Source organism: Silurus aristotelis, assembly GCF_946808225.1.
Source record: "Silurus aristotelis genome assembly, chromosome: 7".
In the NCBI taxonomy this organism is placed as follows: Eukaryota; Metazoa; Chordata; class Actinopteri; order Siluriformes; family Siluridae; genus Silurus; species Silurus aristotelis.
The window spans coordinates 23435454-23452659 of record NC_139580.1 but is presented as its reverse complement, the minus strand read 5'-3'; the positions used below and the strand labels follow the sequence as shown (position 1 = coordinate 23452659).

The following is a 17206-nucleotide window of genomic DNA, read 5'->3' as shown; positions in this document are numbered from 1 at the left end:
CCTGGAAATAGGTTATTAAACCATCAAACCATTTGCACTCATTCAATTTTTGTAACAAATTTTCATGATCATTTTGCTGATTTTAAGCAAACATTTCTACAAACAAACAAATAAATAGATTCAACAAGAAAAAAATATATTAAGTAGTAATGTTTAATCTTTGTTTTTATTTGCAGTGTACTCTTCTGACATTTGCATCTAATGTGTAAGACTGTAGCACATATTATATACTATATAACTTAAAGTGAAGGGGGAGTGGTGGCTCCAGCGGTTAAGGCGCTGGGTTGCCGATCGGAAAGTCTGGGGTTCAAAGTCTGGGGACCCGAATTACGGATAAGCGGGAGAAAATGAATGAATGAACTTAAAGTGACTATGCTTTGCATATATGAAAAAAGATATATGAAAGGCATGCGCTGAACTTTATTTTGTTTGATTTTTGTCAGCGTTTCCATATACATGCAGGTTCCTGTCCCTGTAAAGATCATCTGTCATCTGTGTACACTAAATAATGCACTTAGCAAACATGGTCCTGTCAGCAGCTCGAGCCCTGACTGGCGTGTGTAGTGCAGCAGGCGGTTGGATTCGGATCAAGCAGTTGTTTTACAGTATGTTTAAACCTACATAGCTACATAACAAATAGCAGGCTTTGTTCTGCAAAAGTCAATAAGCAGGTTTTTTATTTTATTTCTGTTTTCTGGTTGTTGAACTCGGGCTGCAGTCATACTATATTTTTTCATTCTGTTGCCTTCCATTCATAAGCATGTGTATGCTGAAGGGTGTGTCCACTCCTTTCAGCTGCTGTCACACTCACACTATACTTTCAGCATGCAAAATCTTTTCGGATACCTTCTGCAAACGGGCAGCAACCATGACACCGCAAACCAGGCAACTTTATAAATGTTAAGTTTATATTATTTTAAAGCTGTTTGTAAAAAAAAAATAATAAAAAATGGAATAATGCACCAGCAATTCAATCCACATACTATATTTTCTGACGAGGTCACATCCTGGCATATTCTTTTTTCTTTACCGGTCACATTAAACTTGAACTGAGCTGCGAAATGCAAATATTTCTCACAATAAGCTTGCATTTCTGGTGCCACCATTTGCATAGGTATACAGTAAATAAGAGTCAGGAAAAAAGTTTGGTGTGGCCAACACTTTCCTAAAATCACGTATAATGGACTTGAGATGATTTTCTTCAACAAAATACAAAAAGAAGGAAACACTGATTAGAGCAATGTGACACTATCTGGTTTTATAAAACATAGCACTAAATGTCTATAAAATAAGAGTACAGGTCAACCGGCAGTGGGAACAAGTGTGCATTCCAAGTCATACAAGGCATTGGAGCATTTTATGCATGCAAAGCTTGTGTGGTATGGAAGTACCACAGCGATGCAGAAGCGCAAAAGAAAACACACTGGTGTCACGGAAGAAGGCGAAATATCAGGTAAGCAAAAACTGTATAATCCTCATCATGTGAACATGGTACAGTTCAATGAAGTGCTATTATGTAAACTGTTTGTTTGTAACTTCGGGACAGTCTGTTCTGTTGCGACTCGCGAGCATCACATTGCGCAAACAGCTCGCTCGCAACATAGTGATGGATTCAATTAAAGCGGTGCGAACGAACAAACAATAAATCTAAAAGCAGGAAATAACAACATCAGTAAATAATTAAATGTTTATTTACTGTTGTTGTTTTCAGCCATATTCTTTCCTTTTTTACAATCAAGCCTGTTAGCTCGCCGCGTTTCTCCGTTCCATTCTCTTTTCATAACATTCGTCTACTACAACAGTGACTTATCTGTTTTCAAACGTGATTTACTGCGGCATTACTACGTTCCAATGCTTGTTTTCAATGTTTGTATAATTAATTTATGCATATATCATTTTTTTTATTATTATACAACATTTAATTCATTATATATTCCAGATGCTTATGTCTTCACAAATGAACAAAATGTCTGTGTAATTTTTTTTAAACCAAACTTGTCAAAACATTATATTTGATGCAAATTTCACTGAAAGTCTAGTGTAACTGAAGCATTATTTGTCGATCAGGTGGATTAGAAAAGCTGCCACAAACTTGTGTGCTGAAATCACAGGCTAGTGGCTAGTAGCTAGCTAGCACAAAAGTGCTTTGAGTCTCTAGCAATGAATAAATCTACACTGGTATGCCAGATTACAAACTTAATATATATAAACTTAATTACCTGAATGTAAGAACAAGTTGGGACAATTTGTTATCTGAACTGGAATGTATAATGCGCACTAGACACAGGGACATGCAAGTAACGAGTTTACACTTTTAATACTGGAAACATAAGCTGCGTCTCTCCAAAAGAGTTGTGCAGCTGCTAAAAAAACTCCTAACAACATTCTGTACATCATGTAAGAGTGTTAAATCTTAACCTAAGCAAATTCATTTCCAGTATCGTCACATAGAGTAACATGACAAAACATCATGAGATAAATATTTTTATCTGACAACTTTCCAAATAGCTCATGATCTCAAACAGTAATATGGCGTGCAGAGTTTTGGCATGAACTAAAGACAGATTAAATGGACACTAAATACAAATTTCCCTTGTTTACATTTTCTCTTAGTGGCTTTGGAGCATTTCACAAACTTAGTATTTGCATTTCTCAAAACAATTTGTACAAACACATTGGATTTCTTGCTAAAGCCTGTACTTTTCTCAAAATCCTTAGTTCATCAATTGTAAGTATTTGTGTCACTGAGCATCTCATTGCCATCAGAATAACACGTCCTTTTTGTCATTGATCACAAATAAGAGAGTGAAAATGTTGTTGTGTTGTCAGTATGTCAGTATGGCGCACAGTTTCAGTATTTCCTGATATAAACGACGGCTTGGATTTCTATGATTGAAAATGCACAAGGGTGAATTTCTTCGTTGTGGCAGATATGAATTTCAACAACGCAAATTTATATTTATTTGATTGCATATTTGATTTATATTGACTGCAGAAGATCGGACAGGATTCACACTTTTACTGTACTGTCATAGTGTCCGTTCATTTCTTGGTTGTTCATCAATTTTTAGAAATTGTAATTCTGTGTTTTGCTCTGTCTGTATACTCTTTCCAATTGAAGATTCACAAGATTCACCTTTGACCTATTTTAGAGAACTAGTTGCTCATTGGTTGATCCTGATGCTGTACACTCGCCTTTATTAGTGAAATTCAAGATTCATCTGCACAATTCATCAATTCAAGACATGATCAATCAATCAATCAAACTTTATTTACAAAGCGCATTACAACCACCAACAGGAGCACAAGGCGCTTTCCAGGAAAGCAAAAAATAAATATTAAAAATAAAATAAAAATTGAATTAAAAAGTAATATATTAAAAAATAAATAAATACTTAAGAAAATAAAAAAAATAAAAAATAAGACACAATGAACATAAAATAGCAGTTGATTCAGGGCTACGTGTTAAAAGCTTGTCTGAATAAATGAGTTTTCAACTGCGATTTAAAAACACTCAGCTCAGTGATGCATCGTATGTGTGCTGGAAGTGCATTCCACAGCGTTGGTCCCTGGACAGCAAATGACCGGCCTCCAAACTTTTTATACTTGATTTTTACTTTTTATATTGATTACAAACAACAAAAAAGTTTAACAGAAATGTGAAGACGACAAGCTTGACAGATGATGACAACTGGTTTAACCATTAAGCATTGAATGACATGCGATGGAATGATGCCAAGATGTTTTGGGGGTTAAGACAATTCAGGTAAAAAAAATTATATTTTGATCAACATGACAAACAATTGGCAATGTGAGAAAAGCAGACAATTGTACACAATCAATTAAACGAATGTACCAAAGCATTCACATTTTGTTCAATGCAACGAGAAATCGATTTTATGATGAGCACAAATAACTGCATGATTTGGAGGTTGAACAAGCAGGTTTGAGAATTTTATTTCTAATCTGAGAAACTCTCCAAAGCAACTGAGAAAAACTGTAAAGCAAGTCATGAGGCAGTTCCATATTTAGCTTTTGCTGGCAGGAGGTTGGGCAGTGCATGCAGCGAGTATACCGTCTGACTCACGAATGGTGTATGGCGATGTAGTGGGCAATGTGCGCAACAAAGTTACGTGCAGGACACTTCCATATGCGATCACAGCATTCCATGCAAAGCAACGTTTCTCAACCACACTCGCAGTATCTTTTCCGAACACATGCTTTTGTTCACACAGACAGTGGCTGGCCAGATCTTTACACTGTCCCTGCAGACAGTGACTGGTGAGATCTTTTGCTTTGACAATATCATCCTGAGCAACAAGAACATGAAATATTCTTCAAAGACTGCCTATCTCCAAATCTGCCAAGTGACTCCAGTTATCTGATAGTGATAATAAGAGCCACCACCTGAAACACTTTTAACTATAAGCACCCATTCCTTTTAATCCTGCTGCATTGTGTATTAACTGCTTTCTAGTCCTTGGCAGTGTGGATCCTCTTTCTTTTAACACTTTCCACGCACTGAGGATTATACCACACTCAGCCATTACACTTTACATCCAAAATGGAGGTTGCAGAAAAACCTTATAAACATATAAAAGGTGAAGTGTGTTGACACCAAAGCAGCCACAGCTCTAGCTCATCAAAAGAAAAGCACATGTAAAGAAATTGGATCTGTATGGTTCCATTCAGAAATCACGTTTTTTTTTTTTAAACCTTGGCAAAGACAATCCAAACTGCCTGTACCACACACAGACTACTACAATTAAAAGGAAGGATATTAAGGCGGTATCAACCTCACCCTTTAAGTCATTCAAACCACGCTACGTTCCAGCGTGCACAATGACCCCGAGCTGGTTACAATGGCGAGTTCACAGAACAAGCAAATCAAGCAACCGACACACACAAGATTTATATGAGCCTACATAAAGGCCGCCCACTAGGAAGACCGCCAGGGATCCTTCAGGCTTTTCGTTGCATTGAACTTTGCAGGGTCAATTTTCTGAAGAAGGCATTGACACCACCAAAAGACCTAAGCCATAAAACGTCTAATTAAATTGGAGGCTTTGGGTGGGATAGTAATTATAGCAAGATTCCTATTCCGCCAGGGTTGTTGTATATTGTGTTGTATACTTGGGTGTTAATACTTAAGAAACAAAAAGTGCACGTCTTTTAGATTCAGATTTGTTCTCTGTGAAAGAAGAATTTCACCGGCTTTAATCCCCTCATGAAGACTCGTGCCAAAATGCTAAAATGTTATTTACTTAAATATGCAGTTCTTCCCACAAACCAGTCCACAAGCTTTGTATAGAACGCTTTGATCATTACCTGAAGATGCACAAGGCTCAGATGCACCGCCATCATGCTTTTTCTTCCTGTCGTGTTTGTATACCAGATGAGGCTTGTTGTGTCCTTCCTCATACTCCGTGTCATCAGCTGCCATTAAAGGTTCAAGAAAGTATTCTCCACTGCGGGTTGTAAATGTACCAATCTGCAGGATCAAATGAAACAGCAACATTAGGTAACGACATACAATTTAGAAACCAATCATTAAAACTTTCTTTTCGGCTTCTCCCGTTAGGGGTCGCCACAGCGGATCCTCTGCATGTTTGATTTGGCACATGTTTTACACTGGATGCCCTTCCTAACGCAACCCTCCCCAATTTATCCGGGCTTGGGACCGGCACTAAGAGTGGCTGGGGATGGTTCCCTGACCGGGAATCGAACCCGGGTCGCAGCGGTGGGAGCGCTGCATCTTAACCACTAGACCACCAGGGGACCTCTTAGAAACCAATCATTAATACTTTAAATTAAATATATAACTTGTACAAATCATGTAAATATTGTTGAGACATGAAACTACATAATAAAGTTTAACAATCCAGGGTGGTCCTTGAGTTTAATAGAATATTAGTAGGGATGTTTAAAGAAGTCTGTCGTATTATGAGTGTCCCTGACTAAGGATTTCACACACAGCACACAGAAACAACTTTCTAATAAAGCAACCAAAACTAGCTCTCAACTGATAGACAAAACTGACCATGCCTTTTTATTAGGGCTGTCAAAATTAACACCTTAATAACTTAATAATTAAAAATATAAATAGATAAATATAAAAGAGGCTAAATACACATTTATTCATGACCTCCTTTCTTTACTCAGACATAAAAAAAATAAAACATTATAAACTCCATAAAAAAAAATAATATTTTAATCACTAAATATTTGTTTTACTGATGCACCAAGTCTCTAATCAAGCACTAAAATCTGCCATGATGCTCACATCCGGCAATTAAAACAGTCTGTGTCGAAACATAGCAAAAGTTCCATTTGGTGTCCTGATGATTTACGTAATATAAAAACAGTTACAAGAATATTTTGACCTCATGCTTTAAGTGAAGTATGGTTTTACTAATAATAAACATACATTTGTCTTAAGCATCCATATTTGTCTATGTCCATGTTGATTAGTTTATAAAAAACTGGAAAAGTATTAATTGAAGGTACATTTAGGACAGATAAATATGTGCAATTAGGTTGGGATTAATCACGAGTTAATTCATGACAATCGTTCGATTAATGGCGATGAAATATTTTAATCGATTAACAGATTTGAACTTTTCGATTTTGCACTTTTTTTTAGGTTGTAATAACAGGTAATGTGGAAAAACAATAGTAAAAACAATTCCTCATAGGATTTTGAAGCCATGATGTACAGAACATCACACAAAGATATAGAAGAAAATGTAGAAAAACATTTTGGATGAATAAACCTAAAATATAAGAAATAAGTGATTGCAGAAAAGCACGCAGCACAACATCAATGCACCAAAAAACAAACAGAAATAAATATACATTAGAACAGATTATACCTCTACAATATGTCCCAGACATTGTTAAATATTTAAAGCACCACCTCAAAATGCTCGTGTGTCGGTCACGGATAATGGAAAGTGAAACTTTAATCTGTCACGGGGGTTGTATTTATTCATTTATTTACAAATATTTATTAAAAGCTTCTTTCTTTTTACATTGTTAGCTATAGCATTATCATAATAGGCTGTGTAATAACTTATAGGGAGAAAACCTAATTCTATGGGAAAGCAGACATTGAGCACCAACATATAACCAAAATGGCACAATCCTTGTTTAATAAATCCTCTGCTAAGATGTGAATAGTAGTCGGATCAGGCTCCTCTTTCAAAGCATAAAATCTAACAAAATTCTAACAAATGATGGAACACCTAAGATCATATTTTTGGTCCATCAAAAATATCACAAATCAAATGTAGCCTTAAATTTGGTAAAAAAAATAAAAATAATAAATAAATAAATAAATAAATAAATAAATAAATAAATAAATAAATAAATAAATAAATAAATAAATAGTAAAATTTTGCAAATAATGTGACAAGCGATAAAATCGTGTGTTCTGCATGTGTGACTTTTTTATCATTAAAAAACAAAAGACCCTACACTGCACCCAAACAGAAATTAATTTTACATTACTGCCACATTCAGGAATTAACCAATAATTAATTTCCACTGAAGTCTGATAATATGTAGTTTAAGCTGTGATAAAAAAGTGTTCCATCCAGAATGTCAAGTCAAGTGGCCATAGAGGCCCAAGGTACTTCATAAAGCAACACAGAACTATCTAAGTCTAGAACGACCTGCAAAGGACTACATAAAGTTCACATTATAGATGTTAAGATTGATCTTTTTTACATCAGTGTATCGGCATAAAAGTTAATGATGTGAAGCATCAATTTTAAAAAGTTAGCAAAATTGTTTTAACCACATTTGCATCAGTAAAAATGTATTTATGTACAGTATATGTAGGGAGTGTAATTGAAGGTTATAAATGATGTACCACAACTTAAATAAGATAATACTATAATACTGCAAGAACAGTGATTTGAAATCATGAGAAAGAACAGTCTATGCGGGAGTTGTGAGAGTGTAGAGAGAGACATGAGACGCACTGTTTAATCTACAGTGGCTCTTTGTCATGTGTCCCAAATGCAGTGGTGATAAACCGATCGGCAGAACAACGCCAAGAACCCACGAACGCGGTGAAGAACAGTGAAGCTAGCGTAACACCACATGTGTTACATATATAATTATGAGTAGTTACACTATACTTTTATTATTTAGAAAATGACCAATGATGTCTTATATGTAAATATATTTCTTCTCGCTAAACTGTTCTCTCAGAAGCCTGAGGTGCTGCTGAGAGAACAGTTTAGCGAGGAGAAATATAAAAATACACTTAAGTAAATGTAGGATTTGCTGTCTGTCTGAACCAAAGAAACAAAAGTGAACTATCTGTAACATAATGAATTGCATAGCTTTTTTTATTCATTGTATCGTACTGCATTAAATCGCACTGTGTTGAAATAAATTAAAATTAAATTGTAATAGGGTGAATCATATCGCATCACATAGGTAGATGCTTCATATGTATCTTAGATGTATCATATCATTGGTTATCGCTATCGTTCTCCACATCCCAAGTACACGTCTATAACTGTGTTTACATTACAACAATGACCAAACAATGGAAAACGTATCCCCACATCACACTAATTGTGTTCCTGGGATAGAATCTTAATCCACTACAACACTGAGCAGGCATTACTAAAGATGAATGAAAAACATTTGAATGATTCATGGGTCTGAAATGTGAAATAGTTTGCGGCTAGCACTGTGCTTTAAGTATGATGTAATTAAAACATTATTTGCACGTGTCGTAAGTAAATCTTTTATTTTTTTTTGTTCTGCGTTGTATTACTAAAGACTGGGATAAATCTCTCAAGGCTATATTTTGAAAATATTCATAAAGTGGCACGTGAAAAATAGCAGATGTTTGATAAAAACGTGAAAGCATCCGAATGATTCACTCTACAGGCATCAGAGAAATAGCTTCTACTTATTACACACTATGGACTGTTGAGCACTTTTGTACATCGCTCTGGACAAGGGCGTCTTCTAAATGCCGCAAATGTAAATGTAAATTTAAATGTTGAGATCAGACATCAGCTAATGCAGTATTTGCGGTTTGTCCACTTTTACTGCACTGAGACACCTGATTAAACCCAGCACTTAATTACTAAATATTATATATGTGTTTACCAGGGAAATAAAACTAACTGCTGAATTCCATTAAAGCTGATTGCCCCCTGTATTTTTACTTCATTTCTCTATTTAAGTATGTTTTTCAAGTATCTGTATGAAAAACTTTTACTTCACTAAACTTAATACACTTGAACAAATGGCATTTTTTGTCTACTATATTGAAACATAATACCTCATTTGAAAACATAAACATTTGAAACATAAATTTGATGAAATCATAAATTGTGCTAAATGACAACCTGTCACCAGACCACAACTAATGTGCAAGAAAATGGAACACTGAACTGCTAACATTTCCAAATATACTTCTCTTAGATCAGTACTTTTATAATTGACACTTCAATCCCCCCCACACCCTCACCCTCCCACCCCGTCACTCAGCACACTCGCAGCACCTCGCCTTCACACTAATCACCTTCACCTGTTTCCAATCTACACCCTCTCTTTATAAGGCCCCTGCTCGCAATCACTCACCGTCCGGTTTATTTTGGCGATCATTCCTGGACTACCTGTGTTTCGGAATATACCCGTTTTTCCGCTACATGGTGCTTCCTAGCTTCTGTTTGTATCCCAAGGCTAATAAACGTTCTATTGGTATTCTGGTTTGCGACTCTTGATCAAAGCTTGACATAAGCGATCTGATCGAGAAAGATTTATTCAAATTATTAGCTAGGTATAATCATGTCGGAAAAGAGAAATGGGCGGAAAAGAGAAAGAGGCAGGTCGCTCTTTACATGCTGGTGTTGGTGGTGTTTCATTAGATTTGCTCACTCAAACAGGATATTGTCGCTTTCAGCGCTATCTCTTTGAGGGTTATTTCCACTCAGAGCAAAGAGGGGAATTCTGACAGCAGAACACATCCGGACACAGCCTAAGGGATGGAAAGTTGACATAACTCAACCAGGCACGTGCTGTAAAAACACGTCCACTTTGACAAAACGCTACACCACGGATACTGAGACATGCACATAAAGAAACGAAGATTGACTCTAGTCATATTTGTGTCACATATGACAAATTCTTACACATCAAAGAAAGTAACTTAAATGATCCTATCTTATCTTGTGGTCATTCTGGTCTGAAGCCAGAAACCCCTTAGGTTATGCAGGATATTCTCTGTCTTGCCTATTGTTATAGAAGACACCATATTCATGTAGGGTATAGAGGTTTAGAGAGGTTTAGTTCATTGCTACAATAGAAGTGGATAGAAAGAACTGAGACTGCCAGTTTTTTTTTTTTTATAGACTCTAGTTACAGGGTATCTCCTTGCTGAATAGCTGTGAGCATCTGCACACAAGGCCATCAGAAAACAACTTGTAATCGGGGTTATTAAATCAACGTGCAGACAGGTACTGTCATCTGTGGTTTGAAAGAGACAGAATTGCTGCTGGGAAAGCTAGGTGATTATATAATCTCTAGATGCTGTGTTTTGAAATAGAAGGGCCCATATTCAGAGATGAGTTATAAGTGCATAGTAATACTGCAATTGTGCTTATGAGCATTCAAACCTCAGATATAACTACAGATTTCATGTTACTCAGATACAGTGGAGTGTGATGAAAACAGACGTGTGGTTCAATTTCTTGAGGCTAACTATCCTTTCTAATGAAGGTCAGAATTATGTTCAGCTCCACTGTCTGACACTTTGATGTAGGCTTATGCTGAAAATTACATTTTGGGCTGTAAATAAACTTGAACACTATGGAATAGTATAAAAAATAAATAAAAAATGAATAAATAAAAGATGTCACTGTTCATTTATAATAATATTGTCCACAAGGCTGTATCTTAATACCAGACACAGTTTATCTCAAGAAAATATTTTTTATATGAAGAAAAATATATCAGATTAAGTATATGGTTAATATTAGTTTATTCTTTAAACTGTAGGAATATTTTCTTTAGTACATTAAACATTACAAAATGCCAAATTAACAGTATGGTTTTTTAAATGCCCTGACCTTTGTATGCAAGGTTCGATTTTTTTTTACCTTTGCCTAAAACTTGGTGATGGATCAATTTATATGTTTAAAGAGAGTCATTTTACAAAAGATGCAACACTCTGATTTGATTTGTATTTATATGCACACTATCTTTAAATTCCAACTTTCAAACTACTTTTTACTTGTCTTTTTTATTGTCACTTGCATATCAATCTGTATTTTTTTTATCCCCCAATTCTTACAGGTTTAAACGCAAATGCATTTCTTTAACGCCTATGGTCTAGATGCGAATGAAAAGCCCTATCTCTGACACCTCTCTTTGTCTTGTCAGATCAAGGATCTAATCTAAAACTGATTTTCAGTGTGTTTAATGAAGACCATTATTCACTTTAAGTTGTTTCTTATACTCTCTTGTGATAAAAGGGGAATCTTGGTAAAAGACCTTTTTGCTTACTCATGCTGCTGTTCAGGAACGAGTGCTGAAATGAAATGTTGAATGCAGCTTCTCCGTGGCAGCCTCACTACTCTCTGCTGAGATTTTTTAAATATACAGTAGCATAAAAGAATACCAGAGAACACAGACAAAGAAATGGCAATTGATAAATCAGGCTATTTACAGTAAATCCCTTATTGCCAAAAGGAATGCTTTTTGTTCCACAGGGCAAAAAGCATTAGATTATAAATACCTCTGTGTAGAGGTGACAGCAATATAAACAAATCAGCTAATAGCTGTATACTTTGTGATATATACTGCATATTGTCCTATACTGTTCAACATTTCAGCTCAGTCTGACACAATTTTCTTTCTAAGGAACGATTAATAGATAATTAACACAGTTTACTGCAAAGAGTTCTCTCCAACCACATTCTTTTTTGTTGCCGCATCAATAAAATACATGATGAATGAAATGCATCATTCATAAAATGTGCAGATCAGATATTGTGAAGTATGCGTACACAAGGCAACCTGATATTTTAGCACAGACACAGAACATCACAACAAATCCAGGTCATCACAGGCTTCTGTTTGGATCTCAAAATAATACAACAGCCAGAACAATAAGGCTTATCTGAGAGTCCAGTCCTAAAACTCTAAAAAAGCCGAATGATGTATGGCCTATTGAAGTTCACAGCTTTAAATGACTCGGGTCCTCTGTGGTACTGCCAGTAGCACACAGGGAGTTCACACAGTTCCTATTTACCACTTTCTTCAGCATGAGTAATCCCCTCACTAAGATAACTAATTAACGAATGGGTGCATGCAAATTGGTCATTCAGGCACATTCTGAGAAAGGCCTAGATCAAAGAACGGGAAAGTACAACCATCAGAGTGCCAGTTAACAAAAAGCTAGTGACCGGCATTTTAAATCCAGCAAGACACACAAATGAATGGTAAATGGAGAAAATCCTGAAGTAACCCCTGGATTAAACAATTTAGACAGAGTATATCAGAGTAAATCTAACCCTAAAAAATTCACTAAAAATATATGAAGTGTATAAATAATATTAGAAGGTATCAGTCTCAGTGTGTATCTGATTTCCACATAAACAATCAAACCGATGCCTTTAAAAAAAGAAGAATCGGTTGTGTCAAAGTGTGTCCAGATATGGCCATGTATTTTACTGAGAAAATGACACACGGTGATGAGAAATGACTAAAGATCAAGGTCCAAACCCTGGTCAGGGTCATGGCAGAATTCTGGTTTAGGAGGCAGGAACACCCTTTAAGATGGGATGCCAGTCTATCCTAGTGTTGGAGTATCATAACTCATCAAATCACTCTGGTCTGTTCAGATTACTTACGATTCACATTTTCATATTGATGCCTTCTCTCTAAAGCCAATATCTGACAACCCATATTTTCATGTTACATATTATTTCTAGAGGCAGAAGGATATACATATCCGGTAGCCTTGGCCTATTTTCACTGCAATATTCAGGATAATGTTTATCAAACAAGTGTCAAACTACTGCCAGCTGGCAGAGTCACAACAAGTAACCTGCTTCCTACTGCCAATCTCCGGTATTTAGGTATCTATTTAATCATATCCCTGTATCCTTTCAGCCCCGCACAAAAGACCAGCGCAAACATTCACTCTGGATTGTTCAGTGTAGACTTGATCTACTGGCACATGCACTGCCTGGGAGAAACGTGAGGAGGAAAGCGTTCCACTCTGCAACATCATGACAAGACCGGAAACGGTCAGCTGAGACACTGTGTGATTGAGTGTTTCTCATGAAAAAAAACCAGATTCATATAGTTGTGGTCACATGGATGCACAGAAGGACATGTGATGGCAGATGATGGCACATGCAACCCTTTTATAAGAACTTTATCATCATGATTACTAGCCTAACTCTGATCTCTGATCACAACTTGGACTATTGATAATTGCTCTGAGTTTTTTAGTTAACACTTTTTCCTGGTCAGGATCCAGAGCCTATTCCAGGAACAAGGCCGTGAGGTGGGGACACACCCTGGATGATTTGCCAGTCCATTACAGGGCAACATGCACACACACATCCACATTATTAGCACCCGCCTATAGTCGATTTTACCAAAGCCAATTCTGTTCAAAAACTGGTATGTTTTTAAAAGGTGGGAGAAAAAACAGAGACTTAGAGGGAAACACCTGACAGTGACTCAAGCTGGGTTTGGAGAAGTGAGATTGCACTTCAACACTGTAACAGTACCTGGTGTGCTACTGTGCCACCCCAGATTAAATGAAACCATGTCTAAGTCATTATAATATTGATCAACTGCAGAGACACTATGAACCCTATGATGCATTATGAAGGTAGATGTACCTGGTGCCATCATAGAGTGAGTCTGTAACAATGGCAGCCCATGTTCACACGCCATACTCACCAGGCCGGTGCACAGGCTGAAGACTGCGCGGTGCTCAAGTTGTCCATTGACATGTCCTTGGAAGAAACAGTGTCGCATGTCCTCGGGCTCGTGTCCTCGGCTGTGCGGCGCGCCCAGGTGCGTGACCCCATACGAGGGCGCGATGAAGGCTGCGTCCGCGCTTAGGTTCAGGTGGAAGCGCTCGCCGAACGCCTCGACGCGGTAGTGCGCGCGGAGCGCCGCCGCAGCCGCCACCGAAGCCCCAAGGTCCGGTTCCGCGCTCCTCCGCCTTCGCCTGTAGTGCCTTTGCTGCGGGAACGCCTCGCCGAAATCGTTCACTCTGACCGGCGTTACTATTTCGTACGCGGACAACTGCCTGACGAAACTTTCTAAAAGGGGGGGAAAAATGCGCATTCGTTCAACTCCTGGACGTTACCTGTAAACGTAGCCTGGTCTACTAAAGACCAGTTGCAGTGATCCACAGTATAGAGACACAGATCACAGTTTAATCTAGTTTGCATGCTTACATTTCTCATTCATTGGACACTGATTTTTACGCATCACTCATTGACAAGTTTCAGTTCTACCTTGCTTTGGGTGCAGCCGATGCATGTGCAGGCTCCAGGCGAGACCTGCAAGGTGACATATGAGTCCCAGCAGCCAGATTGCCAGCTGCATGGTTTATCCTGCGGGAAGCAGAAGCCGCAGCCTCCTTCCTTCCCACCACCGGCTTTCTGCTCTCCTTCTCCCGTCTTGTCAGCAGCGGCTCATGGGATTCTCGGCTTTCTTCTGCAACTCCAGTGTTGCCGAGCGCTCTGGCCTCATCGCCAAGTGATTCCGGCAAAAGTGGGGGAAAAGTGCAAGCGTTTACTCGTTGTGCGTTTCCGAGATCGATCTAGGTTGAGGGGTCGATGCCAACTCGGCTGCTTTCCCTCGGCCATCCATAAGACACCCCCTACACTCCAAACTCTGCTCGGAGTTCAGAGCGTGGTCACGCCTTCAAAGAAGTCCTCAGCCAATCAGCAAGGGCATCCTCAATTCAGCGGGTTGTCTGCTTCTCCGTCTCCTACTTTTTCTTCAGCAGCAGACTGAAAGAAGTTGGACAAAGCAAGGATCTTCAAAAACACCAGCATTTTACAATATACAATACTCAGAAGGAACTGACAGGCCACACTGTTTCACCTGATCATCACAGCCATATGCTTCCTGATCATACATGTCCAAAATCGCCTATGCTGTAAGGTGATGTAATCTGTGAAGGCTTTCCTCTTGATTTTAAAACATGTCCATGTGGATCTGTGATCATTCAGCATCAAGAGCATTGGTGAGATGTGGCCAGATAAGGGGATCTGGGGTGCACTCTCACATTTTTCCACTCCAGACAAGACATGTCTTCATGGGCCTTACTTTATACACATACATGCATTTTAGACATTCTATACAACTAAGTACTTTCATCGTTGTGCCAACAATTTGGGGATGGCTCAGAAACTGGGTTTGGTGGTTTGCAGTCTACAAACTGATCAAAGGTTTCCATATTTCTGCACCATAGTTTTGATCAAAGTGTAAAATATATTTTTTAAATACAAATTTTCTTGTACAAATGTAATTTCTAAGTCTAAAGTGTCTACTTTTCAGTTTACTTTTAAGGTCATTCTCTCTTCTGTCAACGTGTGAGTTTGTATCTTATAAACTTCATAATGCATGTAATATACAATTTTCTGGTTTGTTTATTTTGAGTAGAATAATCTTCTGTGGTTAGAATTGCCATACACTCAAGCACAAGTACTGAAATTGTGGGATTCTGGTTATTTGCATGTATAATCATAAAATCTCAGAGAAGAGAAGAGAAGAGAAGAGAAGAGAAGAGAAGAGAAGAGAAGAGAAGAGAAGAGTGGAGAAGAGATAAGAAGTCTCATCTCAGGTTTATCTTCATCTTTTATCTAGAAAAACATCATTCCAGACTTGGGAGGCACATTTCCATAGTGTTTTTCTTTTCTCTTCTCTTCTCTTCTCTTCTCTTCTCTTCTCTTCTCTTCTCTTCTCTTCTCTTCTCTTCTCTTCTCTTCTCTTCTCTTCTCACAGTATAGAAATGTGCCTCCCAAGTCTGGAATAATGTTTTCTACATATAAGATGAACTTGATACAGTTCAATTGACTGGAAGAGGGTGGTTCTAAAGTTTACATCTGAATTGTCATGTCACTATTACATCATTCATAAAAAATAAAGTAAGCAGTATAAATATAGAAAAAAACAATAATTTTCAATACATGGAACCTCTGAAATAATAAATACATCCAAAATATGTAATAGTTCTTCCAGTACATATATCTGCTTCTTTCCAAATCTCTCTTCCGAGGCTGAGAGTGTACCTTTTTGTACTCATCTCTGGAGTATTATGTAGAAAACGCTCCATTGTCAACTAATTGTGGTATTTGCTGCAGCTTTGGTTCCTTCAGGCTACTGTTAGTCAACATCATGCAAAGTCTTCAAACAATGAGGATGCCTATAGAGGCTGTAAATACAGTCTTAGTTTCACACATGTGGAGCGCTTCATTAAGAAAATGTTCAAATATGCTTTAGGAAATTTACAACCCCAGCAGATGTTCTTAATAATGAATCAGTGTCATAGCCTGCTTTTAGAAGCAGTTATGTATGGAATTGCTTATCATTGCTGTTCATGACTGTCCAGAACATATATGGAACACTTAGGAACACAGTCTTCTATTTGCCACATACACTATATGGGCAAAAGTATTGGAAAACTTGACTTTTCCAGCCATATGTGTTTCTTTCCCAAACTGTTCTTGCAACACTGAAGCCTATACAGTTGTATAGGCTCTTTGGATGCAGTAGCATGAAATTTTTCCTTGAACAAGGAGACCCAAACCTGGTTCAGCATGACAATACTCCTGTGCATAAAGCCAGCTCTATGAAGATATGCTTTGCATGGGTTGGAGTGGAAGATCTCCTGCTATAGAGCTCTGAACTCCATTGAACATTTTTGGGATGAATGTGAACACTGACCGCACCCCACCTTCACCTCCTCACCTCACCTACATCAGTACTTGATTTTACAAACACCCTTTTGTCTGAATGCACAAATCTCCATAAACACACTCCAAAATGTAGTAAAACATCTTCTCAGAAGAGTGGAGGGAATTATTCATGTAAATTGTGACTAAATGTGGAATGTGATGCTCAAAAAACACATACCATACTTATAACCAGGTGTCTGCAAACCTTTGGCAATGTAGTGTATTTAAACTGTATTGCT

At 37.6% G+C, this 17206-nt stretch overlaps 1 protein-coding gene across 2 annotated transcripts in view; it reads right to left on the bottom strand.

Annotated features, from left to right (window-relative positions):
* The window catches only part of LOC310728538 (A disintegrin and metalloproteinase with thrombospondin motifs 20), a 105230-nt gene extending 90162 nt beyond the window's left edge, over positions 1–15068 (bottom strand). The window contains exons 1-3 of one of the 2 annotated variants that reach the window (XM_083546084.1): positions 14517–15068; positions 13951–14318; positions 5329–5491 (exon numbers count right to left, since the gene is read on the bottom strand). In XM_083546084.1, the coding sequence (XP_083402210.1) occupies positions 5329–5491; positions 13951–14318; positions 14517–14607 (622 nt within the window). In that variant the 5' untranslated portion in view covers positions 14608–15068. The remainder of the gene's footprint in view (positions 1–5328; positions 5492–13950; positions 14319–14516) is intronic. The other variant, XM_083546085.1, reaches the window with a different exon arrangement.
* Positions 15069–17206: the final 2138 nt, after the last annotated feature.